A 21,622-nucleotide genomic window follows, 5' to 3' on the forward strand; every position below is an offset into this window, starting at 1 on the left:
CCATTCTGTGTCTCCCTCTCTCTCTGCCCCTCCCCTACTTGTGCTCTCTCTTTCTCTGTCTCTCAAAAATAAATAAACATTAAAGAACAACAACAACAACCTGAATCAAAGACCTGCTTCCTTCTCTCGCTGTGACCTTGAGCCAATCACACACCTTCTCTGGACTTCGTTTCTTTAAAGGAGGATGATGCATCCTGCTACTGAATGTGGGGTGCGGAGGAAGGAGGAGACTCACACTCGGGCAGACAGGGTTCACGTCCCATTCACACACACGTATGCCCTTGGGCTGCTCACTTCACCCCTCTGAGCTTCCACTTCCTCATCTAGGGCTGGGAGAGTCTTGGAAGGTGAGCCATGCACATGGGTAGAGAACCTCCATCGTTACCTTCCCAGGGGGTGGGGTCACAGCACAGGGCTCCCCTTGCCAGCCCGGCCCCCATGTCTGCCCAGGGTAACTGACCACTCATATGATGTTGAAATCAGAGTGGAGGTGAGAGCATCTGACCCCTCTCTCATTTCCCAGATGGGAAGACTGAGGTCCAGAGAGGAGCTGGCACGCACAACGTGCCCCTGGTCGTACCAAGGTGAGAGCCCAGGCCTCCTGACTCCCACAGATCTGTGCCTTGGTTTCTCCACCTGAGCATGGGCCTGGGGAAGGTGGCAGCGAGGCTCCGGTGGCCACAAGCGTACCGTATGCACATTCAAGGGCGGGACTGGGGGAGTGGAAGGGGCGTCTCTGGCATATCCAGGGAAGAGTATCAGCCACCCCTGGATCACACAGGCCTCTGTATCTGCCAGGCCTGCCTCAATGCTGCCATTGTCCCAGCGCTGGGGAAACGGTGGGTGATGGGATTAGGCCTGCGGCAGGAGACAAGGAGACACAGCCCTGGCGTCTGGGCCTGGGCCAGGGAGGACCCCCTCTCCTCCCTCTCCTCTCCTCTCCCTCCTCCCTCCTCTGTGGCAGGCATGGGTTGGGGCCAGGATGGGACAGGATGGACCTGTCCAGGCCCCACAGGCTCCGGGAGTGCTGGCCTCCTGACCAGACTCTGGCCACACCATACCACCCACAGACACCTATGTGTGCCCAGACATGGACCCCCCACCGTCACAGACCCACCCAGACCCCCCACATACAAAGACTCATCCCCGAGAGGGGAGATAAAGACATTCTAACAGACGCATGCACCAACACCGAGAGATACAGACACATGGCCACCACCCCAGTAATTTCCAGAACTGGAGTACCAACCAATCTCCCCTCATGTACATTTTTTTTCAAAGTTACGGATTTTTTTTTTTTTTTACCTTCTAGCAAAAGACACTGATCTTGAGGGTCCACATAGAAGACACTTGTTTTAAAATGTATTGTTCACTTTATTATGTATAAACTACATTTTCTTTTATTTTTTCTTTCTTTATTTTTTAATATCTTTTTAAAAAATGTTTATTTATTTATTTTTAAGAGGGAGCACGAGTGGGGGAGAGGCAGAGAGAGAGAGGGAGAGGGAGAGAGAGAGAGAGAGAGAGAGAGAGAATCCCAAGCAGCTCCGTGCTGTCAGCACAGAGCCCGACGTGGGGCTCGATATCACAAACTGGGAGATCACAACCTGAGCGGAAATCGAGTCGGACACTTAATCGACTGAGCCACCCAGGTGCTCCTTTATTTCTTTATTTTTAGTTGAAATATACTTGGCCTATTGCCTTGTGTAAATTGAAGTGTCCCACATTTGCTATTAAGGGGAGTCGATTTGGAGACTAAGATCAGTGCCAGTCTCGGGAGAGGTGATGGGGCAGATATGACAAATATTGGGAGCCAATCCCCCCACGAGTGTTGTCTGTGAGACGCGGAAATGCCCCCGGCACAGACCGCGTCCACAGGAACACACAGACACACAGACATGGGTGGACAGGACACCGGAGGTCTTTTCACACGCAAACCTCTACAAACGGACCTTCCCGTCTGCACACACGGCTCACACTGCCCCCACCCGTGGGCTCTTCACACACTGACGGGAGCTTGAAAACACACAAGCTGGCACTTGGTTTTGCACAGTTAGCACCCCTTCCCCGACCCTGACCAGACACACCTGTTCACACCTCTTTCGGCCTCAAAAACTCATCTGTGCTGAGCGCTTATTGAGCACTTACTGTGTGCACAAGAACTTTTCATCGCTTGATTCATTTAATCCTCACGACAATGCTGCAGAAGTTAGTACCGTCATCATTCCCATTTTCCAGGTGAGAAAACAGAGAGGGAAGTGACTTGCCCAGGGCACACAGCAGCGAGGAGGCAGAGCCAGGATTTGAACCCAGACAGACGGGCTCAAGAGCCCAAATTCCAGTTCGAGCCCTGGCCTTTGACTTGCCAGGTGGCACTGGGCCAGTAGTTCTACTTCTCTGAGCCTCAGTCTCCTCATCTGTGAAATAGGCATAGTCCTCATCTCCCTTAATTGTTGTGAGGATCGGAGGGGGTGACACAGGAGAGCTGGGAACACACTGGGCTTCTGCAGGCTCCCTGTCGTCAGAGCCACCCTCAAGATAAGATTTGGGGCAAGTAGATGAAACGGGCTGCAAAGAGTTTTGCTATTTGCTAAACTGTGTGACCTGGTAAAGGGAGCTGGCCCTGTGCCTCAACTTCCTCGTCTGTAAAGTGGGAATGGCAATGGTTGCCCTTCTCTCATAGGGTTATTGTGTGGATGAAATGAGATAGTACAAGTAAAGCCAGAGCATGGCATTCAGCAGGTTTTCAAGAGGCACCCCATGCCTGCCCCCCAAGGCCGTGGCCAGCATCCCTCGGACTCCAAGCTGGTCTGATACCCCAAAACCCACAGAGGGGGAAGAAAAGGCAGACGTCAATTTATTACAAATAAAGAGATCAAACCATCAGATGTTTGTGAGGATCTTTCTCCTGTTTATTGACAAGGCCCAGCCCGGCCTGCCCCGCTTACTCCTCTTCAAAGGAGGTGTCCACTGGTGGGAAGGGGCCAGGCCCACCGGCTCCAATCAGGGGCTCCTCCAGAGGGCACAGCCGGTCAGTGGCATGCGGGCAGACCCTGCCCCCGTCAGTCCAGCTTCAAGTCGAGCACCAGCACCAGGGCATTCTGGCAGGAGGCAAAGGGCCAGGTGGGGATGAGTGGCCGTGGCAGGGGATAGGACCGGTCGGGCTCATGGCCAGGAAATGGATGCCAGGAGCAGAGGCTAAACTAGACCCGCCTGTGGCCCTTCGTGTCTCCGGGTGTCAGTTTTCTCAACGGTCAGGTGGGGACAGCATCCCTCCCTCTCAGAGTGGAGAGATCAAGTAAGAAAAATGTACATTTAATGCCCCAAGCACAATACTTGGCATGTAACGTAAAGCTGGTATTTATTAAGCACTTACTGTATGCCTTTAGGTGAACTATCTCAATAGCTCTCTGATGTGGGTACACCCCTATTATCAACGGAAAGACAGAGGGATAGAGAAAAGTGAAGTAATTTGCCCGAGGTGACGGAGAGTGAAGGCAGCAGAATCCAGGTTCCCTCCTGGGGAGCCCCTGGCCAAAGGGGGCCCAAGTCCTGAGGGGCAGGGTCTTGCTCAAGGGAGTGGCAGGATCGTACTGATGGCCACTGCCCTCCTCAAGCCTCCTCCCCCCAGGCTGAGAGAGGAAGGCTTTTGCTCCTGATTCATTGGCCAAACGTATTGACTGACACGGCTTTTCTCAGCTCCTTTCCTCACCTCTACTATGTCCAGCTCCGCCAGGTTGTAATCTATGTCCAGCAAGTCTGGAAGTGGGAACCCGACTTGGAGCACATCTGAGAAACACAGTAAGAGTCATTTCAGTGACTGCTCTGTAGCTGACTACTCCTTAAAGCCACTCCTTGGCTGTCTGGAACAGAGTAGTGGGAAACAGCACGGTGAGTGATGGATGACGTCTGCCAGCCGCACAGGCACAGAGCGCATAAGCCTCACCACCGTGTATTTTCACCCCAGGCCTGGGTCAAGATCGGACCCATGGCATAGGGTGAAGGGCCAAGGGTCCCAAGTTGTGGGAGGGGCCTTTGTCCCCAGGTAGGTGACATTAGACTACATCAGCCTCAAAGACCCAGCAGTGACTATTCACTCCCATTTAGCCTCCCTTATCTGGGGTCACTGAAAGGGCCTTGAGAGCACCCAGGTGGCATCCCTTCCTGCTTACAGTGCTTCTTAACAACCAGCAAAATCAAAGCCTACAGGAGCCCTCACCATTGACGACTGGGACATACGCCTCTTGGAGATAATCAGTGATGAAGCCAGTCAACTCCTTCTCCTGGGGGTGAGAGAGGAGAGGGAATACTCACATCCATCGTTCACTTCACTTCAATTCACTTCACTTCACTTCACTTCAGTTCAATTCATCCAGTGTGAGTAACTGGATGGAAAAGTAGGATGTTGAAGTAGGGAAAATCTGATGCTCAGATTTTCGCAGCCCTCACTTCGACTGGGTCTGGGGACCACAGGAATGCATATTAGAGACATCAGATAATTTGTCCACCTAGCGTCAAAACTGGGCTGGACCCTGATTAACTGTAGGCTGATGAACTGTAGGCTGATACCTCCACTTGGTCCCTGTTGAGTGACATATGGGCCTGGGGTCACAGTGCAGGGGGAATTCAAGACACCGTGGGTGACCTGTGGACTTCATTTTGCTCCTACAGAAAACTCAGTAGTTGCAATCAGTCATTCACTCGCCACCACTCTGTACCTCAGTTTCCCCATCTGTGAAAGTGGAATGTAATAGCACCTATGCACAGGGATTCGGCGAGTTTGGGTACAGCCCAGAGCAGAGTGAGGACTCAACAAGTGCTGTTGTTATTATTGTTGACCAGCTGCTCAGCTTCCACCTTGGGCCCTGAGGCTACAAAGACTAATAAAAATGACAGCCGGGCCAACCGAGCCAGCCTCAGGCTGCTGCTATGCATGACAGTGTTATTAAAACCAATCCAGGGAGGGGTGCCTGGGTGGCTCAGTCGGTTGAGCGTCCAACTTCGGCTCAGGTCATGATCTCACGGTCTGTGAGTTCGAGCCCCGCGTCGGGCTCTGTGCTGACTGCTCAAAGCCTGGAGCCTGTTTCAGATTCTGTGTCTCCCTCTCTCTCTGACCCTCCCCCGTTCATGCTCTATCTCTCTCTGTCTCAAAAATAAATAAAACGTTAAAAAAAAAATAAAACAAAACCAATCCAGGGAGATGTCCAGAATCTATCCAGAAAAGGAGATGGACTCAGAGAGGCTAAGTGACTTTCCCAGGGTCACACAGCACGTCAGCTGCCCCAAGCCCCACAGTGGTCGCTCTATTCACTCTGCCTCCATTTCAGGGCCCGTCCCCGCAGTGCCGAGGGAGAATAGGCACAGTCTTGCCCCCACACCAGGTCAGGCAGAAGAACTTGAGATACTTACACTGAAGGCACCAATCGAGGAGGACTCCCGTGATAGGCTCAGTAATCTGCATGGGGTGTTGAGGGGGACAAGGGGCAGGCAGCACAGTCAGAGCCACTGCCCCTGGCCATGGATAAAGGGGATCACAAATACCCACAACCCCTCTCTGAGGCAGAAGTCCCTGTACAGCCTTCAGACCAGGTGCTCATAAGCCTCTGCTTGGATACTACCTATGACGGGGCACTCATCACCTTTCATCGTAGCCCATATTATTTGCCACAGCTCAAATCACTTCCTCATCTCATCGGTCCTGACTCTTCCCTCTGGGACCCCCAGTCACATTTATTGCTCCTGCCCAAGGCCAGGTATGCAGAGGTTTGCTGCCCAACCAGTCAGCTCCAGATCCTTGCAGGGCACAAGATTAGGACCCTTCACGTGACCTCCTTCCCTGCACAGCCTCCAATAAGCACTAATATATGATGGCACCAGAACAGGCCACGTGATGGTCGTCTGGGAGCTTTATCTTCCCAAATTCTATTCTTTATTCCAGTAGCAGACCCTCCATTTTCCACTCTCATTCCAAGGCCTGCAGAGTCACAGCGTGAGCACATGACCCAAACCCGGCCCATCAGAGCATTCCATCTCTGGTGTCAGTGATTAGTTTAGGATTGGCCATGTGGTCCACGCTAAACCAATGAGAAGCAGCCTTGGTAATTTAGTTAGAACTATTGGACAACAGGCCTCTTTTGTTGTTGGCCTCTTTGCCACCACCCAGGGGGGGGGGGAGGGGGGGGGAGAGGCTGCCTGAGAATTTAGCCAACAAAGTGGACAACAAAGGCCAAGGGAGGAGGGAGATCCTGAGGACTTTGGCACCTAAGATCTAGCCATGCCTGAAATTAAGATCTACCACTAGAGTCTCCAATCACGTGAGCCCAAAGATTCCCTTTTGGGCTTAAGCCAGTTAAGTTGAAATTGTCTCCTGCACTGAAAGAATCCTGGACGAATACAATTCAGATCAAAGATTAAGACAAATATAAAAATTAATGAGTAACTGGATGGAAAACTAGGATGTTGAAGTAGGATAGTGAGTATAATATATGTAGCCACTGCTCCCATATAAATGTTAGCTGTTGCTAGTAGGACAGGCTTCCAGGAGGAGGAGGCATTTGAAGTGGCACAGGGAAAAGCCTATTAAGGGAAAAGGGGACATGGACCCACGATCAGACGTGCTGTGCAAGAGCCTAGTGGGAGCACTGGTGGGAGAATTTGAGAAAGGACTTGAGGGCCAGGCTAAGGTTTGAGACAAGATCATGCAGGTAACAAGCTAGTGAGGATTTTAGGACAGGGGTAGTGACCAGAGCAGCCTGGCAGTGTGGGCCATGCTGGATGGACCAGTGGGAGACTATGGAGCAGAAAACCAAGCACTGGTGGTAATGCCCACGCAGGAATACAGGGACGCCGGCACAGGCAGCAGACTCCTACCTGTCCAGAGAGGTGAGCATCAGCAGCCGGTCCTCACGAACTGAGTACTGGATTTTCAGGTTGAAGTGCTGGTGGGTGGCGGGTGGGGGACAAAATCAGGGAGAAGGCAGTGGTAAAACCAGGGGCCCCACCTTCCCAGTACCATTGCCTTAACAAAACAGAGGTCTTCCTCTCTGCCCATCTTATCTGCAGGAACTGAATCCAGTAGTCTCCCTTGCCCCAAGCCCAGGCTCCTTATCTTCTCTGTAGCTGCCCCAGGGCAAGACTCTCAGAATACCTAGCACATTTGTAGGTCCTTGTGCACACCGCATTATTGCTTCAGCCTTTGAACATCCTGTGATCTCTACCTGTAGTGCCCTCCATCACCAGCCTCCCCAGCATCAACCCTTTCCCTGGCCAGCTCCTGCTCAACCTTCAAAACACAGCTCAGGCATCACCTCCTCTGGGAAGTCCTCTGTGATTTCCTCAACTAGATTTGGGTTCTTCTGAGGATCCCATAATCCCCTGGGTGAGCCCTTCTCTGCCTTTGTAGATGCTAATGAAGGGCAGCGGGGGGGGGGGGGGGGGGGGGGGGGGGGGGGGGGAGGAAGGGGGGGAGAACAAAAGGAGAGAGGAAGGAGAGAGAAAGGAAGGACTGAACTCTTGACCTCAGTTTGTTGATCTTTCTAGCCATTCAAAGGTTTAGTGGCAGAGCCAAGGATCAGACGCCAGGTGACAGTTCCCAGGAGGTTAGGATCACATAAATGACAGTAATTAAGGATTCTTCAATCCATTACTTGGCTATTAACTAAGATCCTACACTCCAGTCTTGAATAGCCACAAGGCTGGGCCTAAATGGGGAACAGATTTTACTCACAGTTTCCAGGAGAAAGAGGGATACAGGAGCCTTCCCTCGCCTCCGAGCAGCAAACATCTCCAGGGTGCCATGGAGGTGCAGCAGGCTCTTGCTGTCTTCATGGTGACCTTGGGGGGCTTGTTTATCCTGATCTGGGTCACCAAGGGCTTCGGCTTGGGATAGGCCTTAGCTACCTACAGAAAGCAGGAAATTCTCCTCAGGGAATGCCACCTCAAACTGGTGGCTTCAGTTGAAACCAGGAGTCCCTCCTGAAATAAGGCGATTTGTACCTTGGACACAGGAAACATGGTATGCAAGGGCTGGAATGTGTCTATCAGGAAATAAACAAAACAGACAGTCTGGCTATTTCTTATTGGACATAGAAAGTAAATCTCACAAAACCTGAGCTGCTTCTATGCTGGACCCAAAGAGCACTTTATGGAGACGTTGGGATGATTTCACATCAGCCAAGGGAAACGTGGCCTTGAAAAGCTGCCTCCCAAGGGTGCCTGGGCAGTTCAGTCAGTTAAGTGTCTGACTTCAGCTCAGGTCATGATCTCACAGTTCACGAGTTCAAGCCCTGCATTGGGTTCTGTGCTGACAGCTCAGAGCCTGGAGTCTGCTTCAGCTTCTGTATCTCCCTCTCTCTCTGCCTCCCCTCCCCCCCCGACTTGCACTCTGTCTCTCTCAAAAATAAACATTAAACAAAAAAAATTTTTTTTAAGAAAAAAAAGAAAAGATGCCTCTCAAATCCCTTGTCCCTTCAACTGGAAAACAAGGCCAAGTAGGCATGGTGGTCATGGCAGGTCAGGGCACTCACTTTAGGGATGAAGCCAGCCAGTGTCTTAGTGGTTTGTGGGGGCAGCTTACCAATCTACAAAACAAAATCAAGGTTAGGACTACTAAAGCCCTCCCCCACCCTTCCTAACAGACTCTATAACGTATGCCCTCTGAGGTTCCCTTCATCATAACCTTATTACTCTGTGATTAAGTAGGTAAGGAGACCCTGGCTAGCCCCAGACTGTGGCTTATACATCCCAATGCCCATGGCTCTTAGCGTAATGTCAGATGCTGAGAAAATGTTGGATGAAAAAAGTGGCAGACAGATGGATGGATGTGATGTATGAGAGGGGGTGGGTGGACAGCTTTGTGGATGGATAGATGAATGGGAAATGGATAAACAAATGAGTGCTGAATGGATGCATGGATGGATAGATGAACACTTATGTAGGAGAATGAATAATAGATGGGCAGGTGGGGGGTGGATGGAAGGATGAAAGGAATGACGTATGGGAGGAGAGTGGATATGAAGATGTGGAATGGTCTGATAAACAGGTGGGAGAATGGATGATGAATGGATTGATTGGTGGGAGGATGAATGAGAAAGTACATGGATGGATGGTGGTTACATGGATGGGGGGATGAATGCCTCGATCAGTGATGACGGATGAATGGATAGATGAGTAGGAGGATGAATAATGGAGAGTTGGGTGGATAGATGGGTGTTTGGGTGACCAAAGTCAGATACGTGGACTCACTTATTCAGTAGTACCAGACCCTATTCTAGGTATGGATGGCATAAAGGGTGGATGGATACTAGCTGGAAGGCTAGAGTCTACAGCATGAATATTGAATATATGATAGCGAGATGAATGAATGAGTAGCTGATGACTGGATAAAAAGAAGGTGGATGGATGGCCAGTATATGAGAGTTGTAGGTTGATGGATATATACCTGGCTGTGTCAACAGTTGGATGGGTAGATGAGTAGATGGTGGTTACATGGACAGAGAGATGGTAGGTTTGGGGGCAAACTGATGATAGAAACCCAGATCAGTCCTGGCATCTCCCAGTCTTGGTGTTTGCCCATGGCCCCAGGATAATTCTCAGAATAGACACACCAGGCAAGGACTGTCATTACAGGGCAGCTCACCTTCATATCCTGGACATTCACATTAAAGGACTTCTGCAGAAGGGCAAGCTCTGTGGTGAGGAAGGTGGCCGAGAGCAGCAGCTGTGAAGAGCCTTCAGCATACCCCTCAGGGAACTCGAGGGCCTCCCCGGCATCAGCAAGCTGGATGGTGTTGCCCTCTTGCTGCTGCACCACAGGCTGTGGGACAGCGGGGGAGAGACATGCTTAGCCTTGGCCATGAAGAACTATGGCTGCGGGCAAGGCCCTGTCCTCAAAACTAAATCAGCCTCCAAGTTGGCAAGTCCCTAGATGGGAGAGCCAAGAGCAGGCTACCCTCCCAGTGTACAGATGGGCAAACTGGGACCTGTGAAGATAAGGGAACCAGTCACTAATCGATGGTGGTTGCTGATGGGATTGCTTAAGTAACTTCATTTAGTCTGACTGACCAGTTGGAGCACTCATTGCTACAGACCTGCTTTCTGTGTATTCTCAGAAGAGGTAAATAGCAAACAACGTGGGGCCTGGAAGAACCACACCGGAGGGAAACTTCACAGGGAGATGACATTGCGGGGTTTTTCTTCCCATTCCTGGAAGAGGCATCTCACCTAGTCACCTGGAGATCTGGAGACCTGAGTGAGGACCCAACTCTGCCACCAGCTCACAGTGAGACCCTAACCAAGTCCTGCCTCCTCCCTGGGCCCCAGTGTTCCCATCTGTACAACGGGGTGGGCCACTCATTGGGAGAAGCAGACAGCCTCGGAGAAGGTGCATGTGTGGGGTCAGCAGTCCTGGAAGTCAGCTCAGGACTAAGGGTTCATGTTGAGAGCAGAAAAGAGGGAGAAGCTTTCAGTTTTGGGGAACACTTTCATGGCGGGCCTGGTCTGCCAGGGCCCAAGGAGCCCTCGCACCCTCCACAACCCAGTCCAGCCACCTCCCCTGGCAGAGGCAGGCTGGTGAGAGCCCTGTCCCCTGGTGGCCCCCTGGCACTTACACTGAAGGCTACTTGGAGATAGTTGGCTGTGGTGGTTGGCATGGATGTCAGGACATATTTGACGATGCCCATCTGGCCCACGGGCATGGGAGCTGTGCAAAAGGAGGTTCTACTCAGAGAGGCACCAACTGCGGGCAAGCCATAGAGGCTGGCACCAGTCAGCTGCCACCTGAGCTGGCTTGGGTGCCAGAAACCCTTGCCCTCTGTGTGACCCAAGGCAAGTTACTTGAGCCTCTCGGGGTCTTAGTAATTCCATCTGTAGGAGGGGAGGCCGTGGTGGCTGGCCTGGAAATCCTCCTCCCACACACCTCTCTGCAGGCACAGAGCTTGAGAGTTCCCGAGGGGTGTTGTGGCTCAGTTCCCACAATAGACTGGCGTGATTAAGATTATTGGCTCTGTTTTACAGACGAGAAAACTGAGGCTCAGAGGAATGAAATGATTTGTTCCAGGCCACACTACTGAGCACACGAGCCAGTTTTCTTCAGGCCCAGCCATTGGGCTCTCCTCTCACCTGACTAGGGAACCCTATGAGTCCTGAGAAAACAGAGGCAGTAAATCCCCTCGACAAAGGAAAGAGAGGTCACCACTATAGGATTACTATTCAGGGTGTAGGCTTTGTGGATGAGCCTACGATGGCTGCTGTTCTTGGAGTCTAGGGGGTGAGGGATAGAACACTGGATGGAAGGCGGAGACCAAAAGCCCAGAGTCCCTCAGGGCCTCAGGCCTCCCATCTGGACAGTAGGCAGATGGAGGGACACCATGACCTTAGACCTCCTCAGTCCCAAGCCTGGGCTTGGAGCAGGTGCTTGAATGGAGAACGGGGGTCTCAAAGTCCAGCCATCCTGATGTCCCCATGTGTGAGCAAGGCATGGCTAGGGCTACCCACCATTCAGGTTGGCCCACTTCCTGTTCACATACACCAGGACCGCGTCGATGGCTGGACACATCTGGAAGCAGAGAAGGTACTGGGTTGAGGGGGCCCCTGCATGGAAGGCCTCACTTCTCACAGCTGAATGGTACTCCATGGGGAGACCCAAGAGCCCTGCAGGGACAAGGGCTGAAGGGGAAACCGAGTCTACACATCACATGGAAAATCAATGGCAGAACCTGGACTAGAATCCAGAGCTCCTGACCACAGCCTGAAAATCAGTAGACTCATTCCCCAATGAGAGGAATGAGTAATGGAGGCGGGGCGGGGGGGGCAGGCTGTGGTGTGTAGTCTGCCATTTTCTCCTTCTGTGCTCATGGCAGACATCACTAGAGACACCAACAGCCTCAGAATCCTCCTCAGCTACCGTCAGTCAGTCAGGGTCACAGCCAAGGGAAAACGCACTCACCATGGTCTGAGCACGTCTATGGATGTGGGTTGACACTTGCCCTGGTACTCACCAGGCTAGGAAGCACTTTGTGTAGGGTGCTGTCCAGGAACTTGTTGACAACCTTAGGCAGCATGCTGGATGCAGAGGATGGGGACAGGGCACAGATGGAAGGAAATTAGGCACAGGACATTCAGGGACACAACTGGGGAAGTGCAGTGGCTCGGGAAGTGGGAAGCTGGGCAGGGGTGGTAGCGTGGACCCCTACTTCCTCCCCAGCCACAGAGCCCCTCACTTGCTAGGCAGGTTGGTCTTCACGCTGACCAGGACGACCTCACAGCCCTCACTCTTGAACGTGGGGAGACCCGTTTTCTCATCCTGCAGAAGCCGGTTGGTGGCTGTGATGTTCAGAACCACGATGATCTCCATGTTCCCACCTATGAAGCTGGAGGAGAGGGCAAGCAGGCATCATGGGCATCTTTGCCACTGTGGCCACTCTCCCTGTCTCCTCTTTGCCCTGTCTCAGCAGCTCTGGGAGGAGGAAAGGGTGAGGCACCACCCCCACAGGATAGAAAAGAAGATGGACTTGCCCAAGGTCACAAAATGGGTCTCTCCTGTTCCCTCTTGCTTTGGTAACCTCCTACACATCCTTCAAAACCCTACTCAGCTATCATTATCTCCCCCAAAGCCTTTTCTGATTCCCCTCACGCTGCCGGTGCTTCCTCTGTCCTAAGCTAGTCACTGAGTCTGTGATCGTCTGTGCTCAAGTCTGGTTCCCAACAAATGCAGGAACCCAACATGCACTATCTCAGACCACAGTGCCCAGGTGGCTCCCAGTAGGTATGCAATACATGTACATGTAAGAGTAAGACGAGGCCATCTCCCTTCCCTCCCGCCCTCCTCTGCTGTACTCACCTCTTGCCAGTGATGGTCATGCCGGTGGACACACACTGGAAGATGCCCACCCCAGGTAGGAAGCTCAGTGTGATGACAGGCAGCTGCACATCCTTCACCTTCAGACTGGGAGGTGACAGACATCCACAGCAATGAAACCAGGCAGGTGAGAGCCAGGCTCTTAACTCACTCCTCCACCCCCTGGCTGGGGAAGTCTTGCGTTAATCCCCCATCTCATGTCATAGGGAGAAGCCTGCCTGGCCATTGAGAAACGCAAGGGCTGAACACGAACCAGTTTGTACACAGAAGTACTTGTGTACGACTTGGCCGGGTGATCTGGGGCTGCACCCTTCCCCTTGGTGGGCCTCAGTTTCCCCACTGGCAAAATGGGGAGGTTTGCCTGGATCAGGGCTTTTCAACAGTGGCACCGTTGACATGTGGGCAGAATAATTCTTTGCTGTGGGGGGCTGACCTGTGCCTTGCAGGATGGTTAGTTGCATCCCTGGCTTCCACCCCTGGAGGCACCATATGCACCTCCGCCTACCCTCTCCAGCAAGTCGCGATAACCAAAAATGTTTCCAGACATTGCCGAATGTCCCTTGGAGGCAAAACGCCCCTGGCTGAAAACCACCAGTCGAGATCCAGGATAACAAAGACGTGGCCCGTCTAATCCTCCCCTCCATCCCTCCATTCCTGAGCTCTTGGCAGACATTGCTAATTGATCACAGTCTGTGCCACAGAGCCCACCCTCCCCAGCACCTCATTCCAGGCAGCCCCTACCAATGGATCCCACCGAGCACTTGCAATGGAACCAATTTGCCTCATCATTAGATGGTGGTTGATACCTTTCTGGCTCTGTCATTTGAGAAATTTTCCTTCAATTTCACGTGCATTCAGTGAGTCCCGACTGCATGCAGGGAGCTGGGATTTGACTTCTCAACCTTACTTCCTCCTCCCAATGCTCACAAGAGGCAGGAATTGTCTCCAGTGGATGACTGAGGCCCAGGTAGGAGCAGTGACCTACCCACGGTCACACAGCAAGCCACCGGCAAAGCAGGGCAGAGGCCCCAGGCCCTGCCTCACCTCTCCCTCCTGCCTTCTCAGGTCCTGGGCACAGCATTCCCCACCACCCTCCTTCTGCCACCCCCAAAGCCCTTCCCCTGCTCACTTGGTGATGCCCTTGATGGGTTTCATTCCCGGCCGCTTCTTGCCCGCCTCAGCTGCCATCTGCTCCAGGATATGGCTCTCATCCATGGCACTCTGTACCTCTGGAAAAGGGGGGTATCCAGAGAGACACTTAGCTGGTCTCCCCGCTACTTTCCTGCCCTGGGCCAACCTCTCAGGCATCCCAGGCACGGGCCACTCACAAGTGACACCACTCCGTGCCCAGAGTCACTGTGCCCCACCCTGGGCTGGGTGATCCAGAGACCCAGAGAGGAATCATCCCTGACCCCTGTCCTCCTCCAGCCTCACAGGGGAGACAGTTGCCAGCAATGACAGTAACAAGTGACAAGAGCCATAATACACTGGGGCAGCTGGAGGAACCACAGGAGGGGTTTGGGCCAGAAGAGAAGAGGTGGGGAAGGCTTCCAGGAGGCGGTGCCATCTCAGTTGGTCCTGATAGGAGCAGGAAAGATAGGAATTTTCACCAGGAAGCAAAGAGGTAAAGGAGGCCACTGCAGGCAGTGGGCATACAAAATGCAAAGGTGGAGAAGCAGGGAAGAAGGTGGCAGGGTGAGGCAAGGGTGAGAAACCCAACATGGCTGGAGGGTGGGGAGGGGCATGACAGAGACTAGAACAGTTTGCGGGAGGGGGGGGGGAGGCGTATCAAGAGGGGGCCCTAAACCCCAAGCCAGAGTGGTGACCTTATCCTGTGGCCCAGCCACTCTCAAAGCCAGGGGACTAGGGAACTCGTCTGACAGCTTGTTAAAGATGCAGATTCTGCTGGTTCCCCAGGCCAGGAGGCCCCAACCCTGAATGCCACGATGCCAGAAACAAACACCTACACAATGGTCATAGGCCGATTCCCAGAGAGGGGACAAACACGGAGACGGGAGAGCTGTCACCACCTCTTTGCACCTCCGTGCGACTTCATTTCCCTCAAAGTCATGGAGCTGGGAGGTGGGAAGTAAGTTTCACTAAAGCCCCTCCAGGAGGTTTTAATCTCACATTTCATCTACCCAAGTAAGGACCGGTCACCCTATTTTACATTTCTTTACATTTTATATTTACAGATGAGCAAACAGTAACGCGGAGCAGTAACACTTTGCCTGAGGTCACACAGCAAATCGGTAGCTGAGCTGGGATTTGGCTCACGTCTGTCTTCCCCACAGCCCTCTTAGGCCACCAGCCCTGCAGTCGGGGCCAGGAGAGGCTCCGGGGAAGCAGGATTTCCTATTCTGCCTCCAACTTGTGGAGGGACCTGGGCCAAATCACCCCATTTTCTCTGGGCCTCAGTTTCCTCCTCTGTAAGATGGCAGAGTAATATCATTGCTGCTCACTTTGTTTTGAGGCTCATAGGGTGTTCACGGCCATGCAAACATGAGTGATCGCTACCTGCCCCTCAGCCCCGGCCCAGGGCCCGCCAGCTTACCGCGGTTCATGATGTCCAGGCCCAGCCGCAGCAGCGCCCCGGGGTCAGCTCGTGTGTGGGTCAGCAGGCCACAGAGTGCCAGAAACAGGATCCGCAGCATGGCTCCACCTGTGCCGTGGGGCCTGAATTGGTTCCTAGACCCTGGTCCCCTAGACCCTGGTTCCTCCGGGGACCTCCTGTGCTCCAGAAGACAACAGGCCCCCTGGATGGTCTTGGGGGTCCAGGGGCCTCTGAACTTCAGTTCAGCAAACCTTATTACTGACTTCCAGAGGGGTCAAAGAGTGTCCTGATTGAACACGGGGCCTCTGCGTCACCCCAGGAAGGTCACTTCCCCCTCTAAGCCTCAGTTTCCCCATCGGTCGGCGTGATGCGTGTTCTGACCAGCCCGCGTAAAGGGGGTGGTGGGAGGTTCAGCTGCAGTTTTGCATGAGTCCAAGTGCAGCTCAGTGCCAGGCAATGCTGGGGCCGCAGAGGGGACTGGGAACTCCCAAGGCAGCATGGGAACGGGGGCCCTCTGCTCCCCCGACCCTGACACTACAGCCAATGGCACCCCCACTCCCTCCAGCTCAGTCTCACCTCCAGAAATCTCAACTTACAGCCCCTTAAGACCCCTTGAGATGAGACATTACCACACCAAAAGAGAAACTGAGGCACACACCCACAGTCCCACAGGCAGTGAGTAGACCTCCTACTCCAGGCCCTTCAAGGTGCCCAGAAAAGCCTCACCCCCAACCCTGGGCCCCCAGAAACCCCTCCCTCTCATCTACTGAGACCTGAAATGCTCCCAAGCAGAGGCCAAGTGTTTATTTCAGGTTTGAGCTGTGGCTGAAAAGAATCCAGAAGGGACCGCAGGGCCTGGCCCGTGTCACCCAGAGACAGGAGCTCTAGTTGGACTCCTGCTAACAGCAGGCTCGGCCACTGAGGGCTGCGCGGATCCAGAGAGAGGGGCGCCTACCGGGGCCGCCTCCCCACTCCGAGCCCATACCTGCATTCATTCATTTGCCTCACATTTATTGAGTGCCTACTATGTGCCAGGCAGGCCGGGCTACAAGGTACACGTGGCAGAGAGAGTCCTGCTCCTCCTGAATCTTAAAGAGAAGTGATAGAATGGGATAAAATGCATGAGTTGTGTATGTGTGTGTGCACGGGGCATGGGGTGGGGTGCTCAGGGAAGGACTCTGAGGAGATATTCAGCCTGAGATCTGAAGGATGAGAAGCAGGCAGCTTTTAAAAAGCCAGGGAGGGGCACCTGGGCGGCTCCGTCGGTTGGGCATCCAACTCTTGACCTCCACTCAGGTCCTGATCTCAGAGTTCGTGAGTTCGAGCCCCACTGCACTGACAGTGTAGAGCCTGCTTGGGATTCTCTCTCTTCCTCTCTCCCTGCCCCTCCCCCAGTCTCTTGTGCATGCGCTCTCTCTCTCTCTCAAAGTAAATAAACGGTAAAACAACAACAACAACAACAACAACGACCGCCCCAGGGAGACCATTCAGGCCTATGATCACAATATTTGCTAAATGAAAGTGTGATCTACTTCTCTCTCATCCCATTCAATTTGTAAAGCTCTATCTGGGCTTGAATATAATCACTCTTGGTGTTTCCTTGACCTCTATGGACACACACATTCGTGTGCCACGGGCATGTGCCGGGTACATGCATGCCCAGTGCCAAGTGTCTTTGAAAATCATCCCCAAGGGAACTGTGAAGTTTGGTGTCAGGGTGTCAGAGCTGGTAGGGGCTTGGTGAAGGTCTCCTCCAGCCCCAGCCCCGGCTCCCAGCTGGGGAGACTGAGCCCCAAGAAAGCACCACCTCAGTCTCCACATTCCCAGGCCAGACCTATTGCCAGGCAGTAAGGCTACTCGGGCAGGATTTTTTGCCCTTGGGGTAACAACGTCGCGCAGGTATTTCTAGGACACACGGTCAATGCCAGGGTTTTGTTTCTGACTTTGCTTGACTTTTGCCTGAGCTGTTCCATCCTCTTAGAATGCCCTCCCCCCACCCATCCACAGCCCGCCTGTCCATCAAGTTTAATTTCAGTCTTTGCCTCCTCCGCCGGGAAGCCTCCCCTCCATCCCCAACCACCCTCAGTTTCAAAGATCACAGCTTGAATTTGATTGTATTCTTAATCCATCCCACCCAAGATGAGTGTTCTCTGCTGCCCCCACCCCATCCTTTGCTCACACATTTTCCTCCACCTGAAGTCCCTTCCTCCCTCTCTTTGCCTGACAAATGCCTAGCTGCCTGCTCCCTGCCGCTGTTGTCCCAGCTCAGCTGTGAGCTCCTGCAAAGAAGGACCTCCATGGTCTTCCCTCAGCTTCAGATGGAGCCCAGGGAGGCCCCTCAGGTCTTCTGTCTCCTTGATCTTGCCTAAGTCCTGCAGCATCTGAAGATTTCAATGTCCAGTGGCTTCCTGTTAGGTGGGGAGCACTGGGTAGCCGTCAGGACATAGATCCAAGCCCTTGAAGTGTGATCTCAGGCAAGTCCCTTCCCATCTCTGGGCCCCAGTATTCTCAACTGTAAAAGACATTCTCTGGGGAGAGTTCCACAGGTGGGGCCTGTCCTTACCTTGCTGAGCCCAAGGATATCCTGCAGATGACCGACCTCTGCCTCCTGACCCAGGAGTGAGAAAGTCCTTATATTTGGGAGCCTGATTAGCTGTTTGGATAATTAAGAGCTTAATAAGGCCCAGATAATTATCTAGAGGTCCAAAGAACAGAGCCCTGATGTTCACGTGATGCTTCAGTCCGTTCCAATGTAAATAGCACAGAGGAGGAGAGTGGCTGGGGAGCCTGGGTGGCTGCATGAGGGTGGGCACTGGGGAGGGGATGTGGTTGCCTTAGCAGGCCACAGGGCTCACGCTGCCCCCTCCCCTGGACTCAGCGCCTCCCACCAGGCTGGACACATAGTGGGCACTCATCTGTTTCTTCCACATTGATTGAGAACCTGCTGCGTGCCAGGCCTACTAGGGGTGCTGCAGTGAACAGGGTGTTGGGGCTCCTCATGGAGCCTACAGTGGGAGACGGGCATGTGACAAATCAATAATCATAGAGCCAGGTCTATTCCTGGGGAGGTAAGGGTGGTGGAAGCCGCTGAACCAGGGGGATGGGATAGGAAGGGAAGAAAGGGCTTGACATTAGAGCCAAAGATTCCTGGAGCAGAGGGTGTTGGAGCTGATGCCTGAAGGGTGAGCAAAGCCAGCTCTTCAAGGCAGTGGACAGGTGTCTCAGGCAGGTGCTGGCGATGCAAAGGCCTGGTCAGCATTGCCTGGAGCATCTGAGACTCATACAGGGCACCGGGAGCTAATGGCCTTGTGGGTTATCATCAGAGGGACCCTCCTGGAGGAAATGCCAGGAGCTGGCAAATACCAGATGAGCTTCTCTCGAGCTCCAAACCTAGAGGACAATGAAGGCAGAGTGATCCCAGGGCCACACGCAGGCTGGCCACAGAGCTGGGCCCGGAACCCAGGCCTTGGGTGTCCAGCCCTCTGGTGTGCTTACCATGAGGCCCTCAGGAGGCCTGGCTGGGGGCACCTCGAGAGTGAGGGAGAGTCGCAGGGGGGTGCTGGAGGCCTGAGGTTTTCCTCATCTACCCACAGGGAGCCCATAGGTCTGAATGTTGGAGGATGCTGCTGTGCCCAATGTGCACATGAGGCCACTGAGGCCAGAGGGGGCAAGGGCCTGCCTGAGGTCAGCAGGACTGAAGCCAGGTTGGGACAGGAGGAGAGAAGGGCCTGGTCTGGCCCAGCCAGGCTTCACCCTGATCCGAGCCCTGAGCTGGAGGAGTCAGTCTACAGATAGCATCATTTTATCCCTGCTGATCCACCCCCAACAGACAGAGGGACAGACAAGCCTCACCTGCCCTCCCCCTGCAGTGCAAATCCGCCCTGGTGTACCTCAGATCACCTGGCTTTCCTTGCCTCCCCCTAGGGCCATCCCAGGTACTCTGGGGAGAGCGGGAAGGCTGGAGAAGCCCCCTGCCTAGTGTCAGCGATCTGGGCCCCAGCCCCAGCCACTGTCCCCACAGTGTGGCCTTGGCTGCTGTTTTATCCTCTCTATAATCGTGAGAAGAATAACAAGACGCTTTCTGAGAGGGAAAAGGACCTTCATGTCATCCCCTGTCCCCCCAAGTTCAAAGTAAACTGGTCCTAACTGACTTCCAATGGCCAGGTAGGAGGCAAGCTCCCTAAAAATGAAATTATTGTAAGGAAGCAGAGAGTTTTTCCTGGGGCCCTGGGTCGCCATGTGGCTTCAGGTTCCCGCGGGGAATACTGGCCCAGCAAGCTTGTGGCTGGACCTCTCAAAGCTGCTCTGACCCAGCTTTCATTCAGCCAATAATAAAGGCAATAAGAGGGCCGTTTACTGCGCCCGTGACCTGCGCCAGGCATCCTGCTAAGTGTTTGATCTGCACTAGAGCATTTAAACCTTAGGACCACCCTATGAGACGAGCACTTTGGCAATTTTCTCCATTTTACAAATGGAAAAACTGAGGCTCAAGGTCATACAGCAAGTGATGGCACAACCAGGAGTTAAATCTGGATCCAAGGGACTCCAGATCCCAGGCCAAGACCTTCCAAGGCACACCCAAGAAGGCTCCCGCCTGCCCGTCTGACCTCCCTTCCACACACCCCAGGATCGCCCTGCCTGGTTCCCTATAACACCCGCCCACCACTGCTCCAAATTCAGCCTGCTTCCTCCAGGGAATCCTCCCAGCCCCCCTCCTCCCCCTACGTCTCTGACACAGAAGACTGGGCTGGTTCTGAAGTTCGGTGCCATCTTTCCCCTCTCTGGAGATGCTTTGGGGACACAACAAAGGTGGCTCCCCCATTTACCTACGGGGCTTGGTCTCCACGCGGCTTCTTGGGGCTGGGGGTTGGGGCAAGCCCGGACCAAGCATATGCAACGGTCAGCAGCTCACTAACCACACATTTATATGCACCTGCCATGCTAGGCTCTGTGAGGGAAGCCACAGGCCCCAATGACAGTGGTCTGAAATTGAAGCACGTCAGAGTCACCAGGGTGGAGGGGTTTGGGTGTGGCCAGGGGAGACTGCATTTGAGCTGGCGGACAGGGGTAAACTGGTTCAGATTCAGGTGTCCCAGGGGGAGAAAGAGCAACGGCTCAGAGAGAAAGTGTGTGCAAGGTGTGTGTGGGAGGCGGGGGGACGCGACCCGTGAAGGAGCCAGACCAGACCTGAGAGGGCGCAGGCTCGCCTTCTCTGCCCCACGTGTCAGCAGTGACTGTCCCACTGCTCTGCATGCACCCTCCCACACTCAGATTTGTTTCAGCGTTTCCCCTTTAGAGTGAGTGTGCCCTCAGCTGCGGGCATGGGAGGGGCGTGCAAGAGGAAGGGGCTTCCTGCACTTAGTCGTGTGGCTGCGAGACCGTCCAACTGGCCCAGAATGTGACCCCCTCTGCCACCCTGCAGCCTCAGCCTGGGACAGGCTCTCTGCAGCCCTTTCCAAACAAACCAGAGCGCTTACCTCACCCCCCACCCCACCCCTCTGGTGCATCTAATCTGAAAGCCTCTTGCCCGTGCCAGGGCCTGGACTCCCTCTGTAAGCACCCACACATGTCTGCATGCAGCCGCCACCTCCCCAGTGCTCATCCCTTCCTCTCAAAGGAGCATCTATTATAGAACCAGGCACATCATGGGTACAAACAAAGGCCTATCTGGGTGAGGAAGCTGATTGGATAAATGGGTAGATATGTGGATGGACAGATGGATGGATGGATGGATGGATGGAAGGAAGGAAGGAAGGAAGGTTGGATCACTGGACTGGCCACTTAATAGATGGACCCTATATACCGAGCTTACAATCCTTTTCTAAGCTATTAACTTTCTCTCCTGGTTGGGTCTGTATTCTTAAAATTTTTGCCTTTCTCATATTCCAGATCACCTAGCCCTGGACTGAGCCTATTTTAAGTCCAGATAAAAGTAGGATTAATGAATGAATTCACTAAGCAAGCAAATGAAATAACAGGCGTGCTGTCCTAAGCACAATCGTGAGGTTGGATGTTAGGGTCGGGCCTTCCCTTTTCTCAGCGCTGCCCGTGCCCCTCCCTACCACCCAGACCCTGGGGTCGCTCCAAGCCCCTCAGCCTGTCACACCGAGTCGGGATGAACCTGTAACCCTTAGAGGGTGACCTGTTAGTGTCACACTGTACCAAAGGTCTTGGTGGGAATTCAGGCCTTTTCCCGCAGAGAAATAAACAGA

General features: G+C 53.6%; 2 protein-coding genes across 2 annotated transcripts in view; both read right to left on the reverse strand.

Moving 5' to 3' along the window:
* Positions 1-21,622, reverse strand: part of LOC109272557 (vomeromodulin-like) — a 286,851-nt gene that overhangs the window by 261,625 nt on the left and 3,604 nt on the right. The window lies entirely within an intron of this gene.
* Positions 2,889-15,510, reverse strand: BPIFB6 (BPI fold containing family B member 6). The gene is given in 16 exon segments (XM_019458955.2): positions 2,889-3,101; positions 3,713-3,789; positions 4,220-4,283; positions 5,410-5,455; positions 6,871-6,938; positions 7,727-7,818; positions 7,821-7,899; positions 8,526-8,579; positions 9,638-9,814; positions 10,608-10,699; positions 11,494-11,554; positions 11,997-12,060; positions 12,219-12,368; positions 12,839-12,943; positions 13,986-14,085; positions 15,414-15,510. Coding segments are annotated over 16 exon segments (1,365 nt in total). The 3' UTR covers positions 2,889-3,062.

The sequence above is a fragment of the Panthera pardus genome, unplaced genomic scaffold (assembly GCF_024362965.1).
Source record: "Panthera pardus isolate Hobbes unplaced genomic scaffold, ASM2436296v1 HiC_scaffold_25, whole genome shotgun sequence".
Taxonomy (NCBI): Eukaryota; Metazoa; Chordata; class Mammalia; order Carnivora; family Felidae; genus Panthera; species Panthera pardus.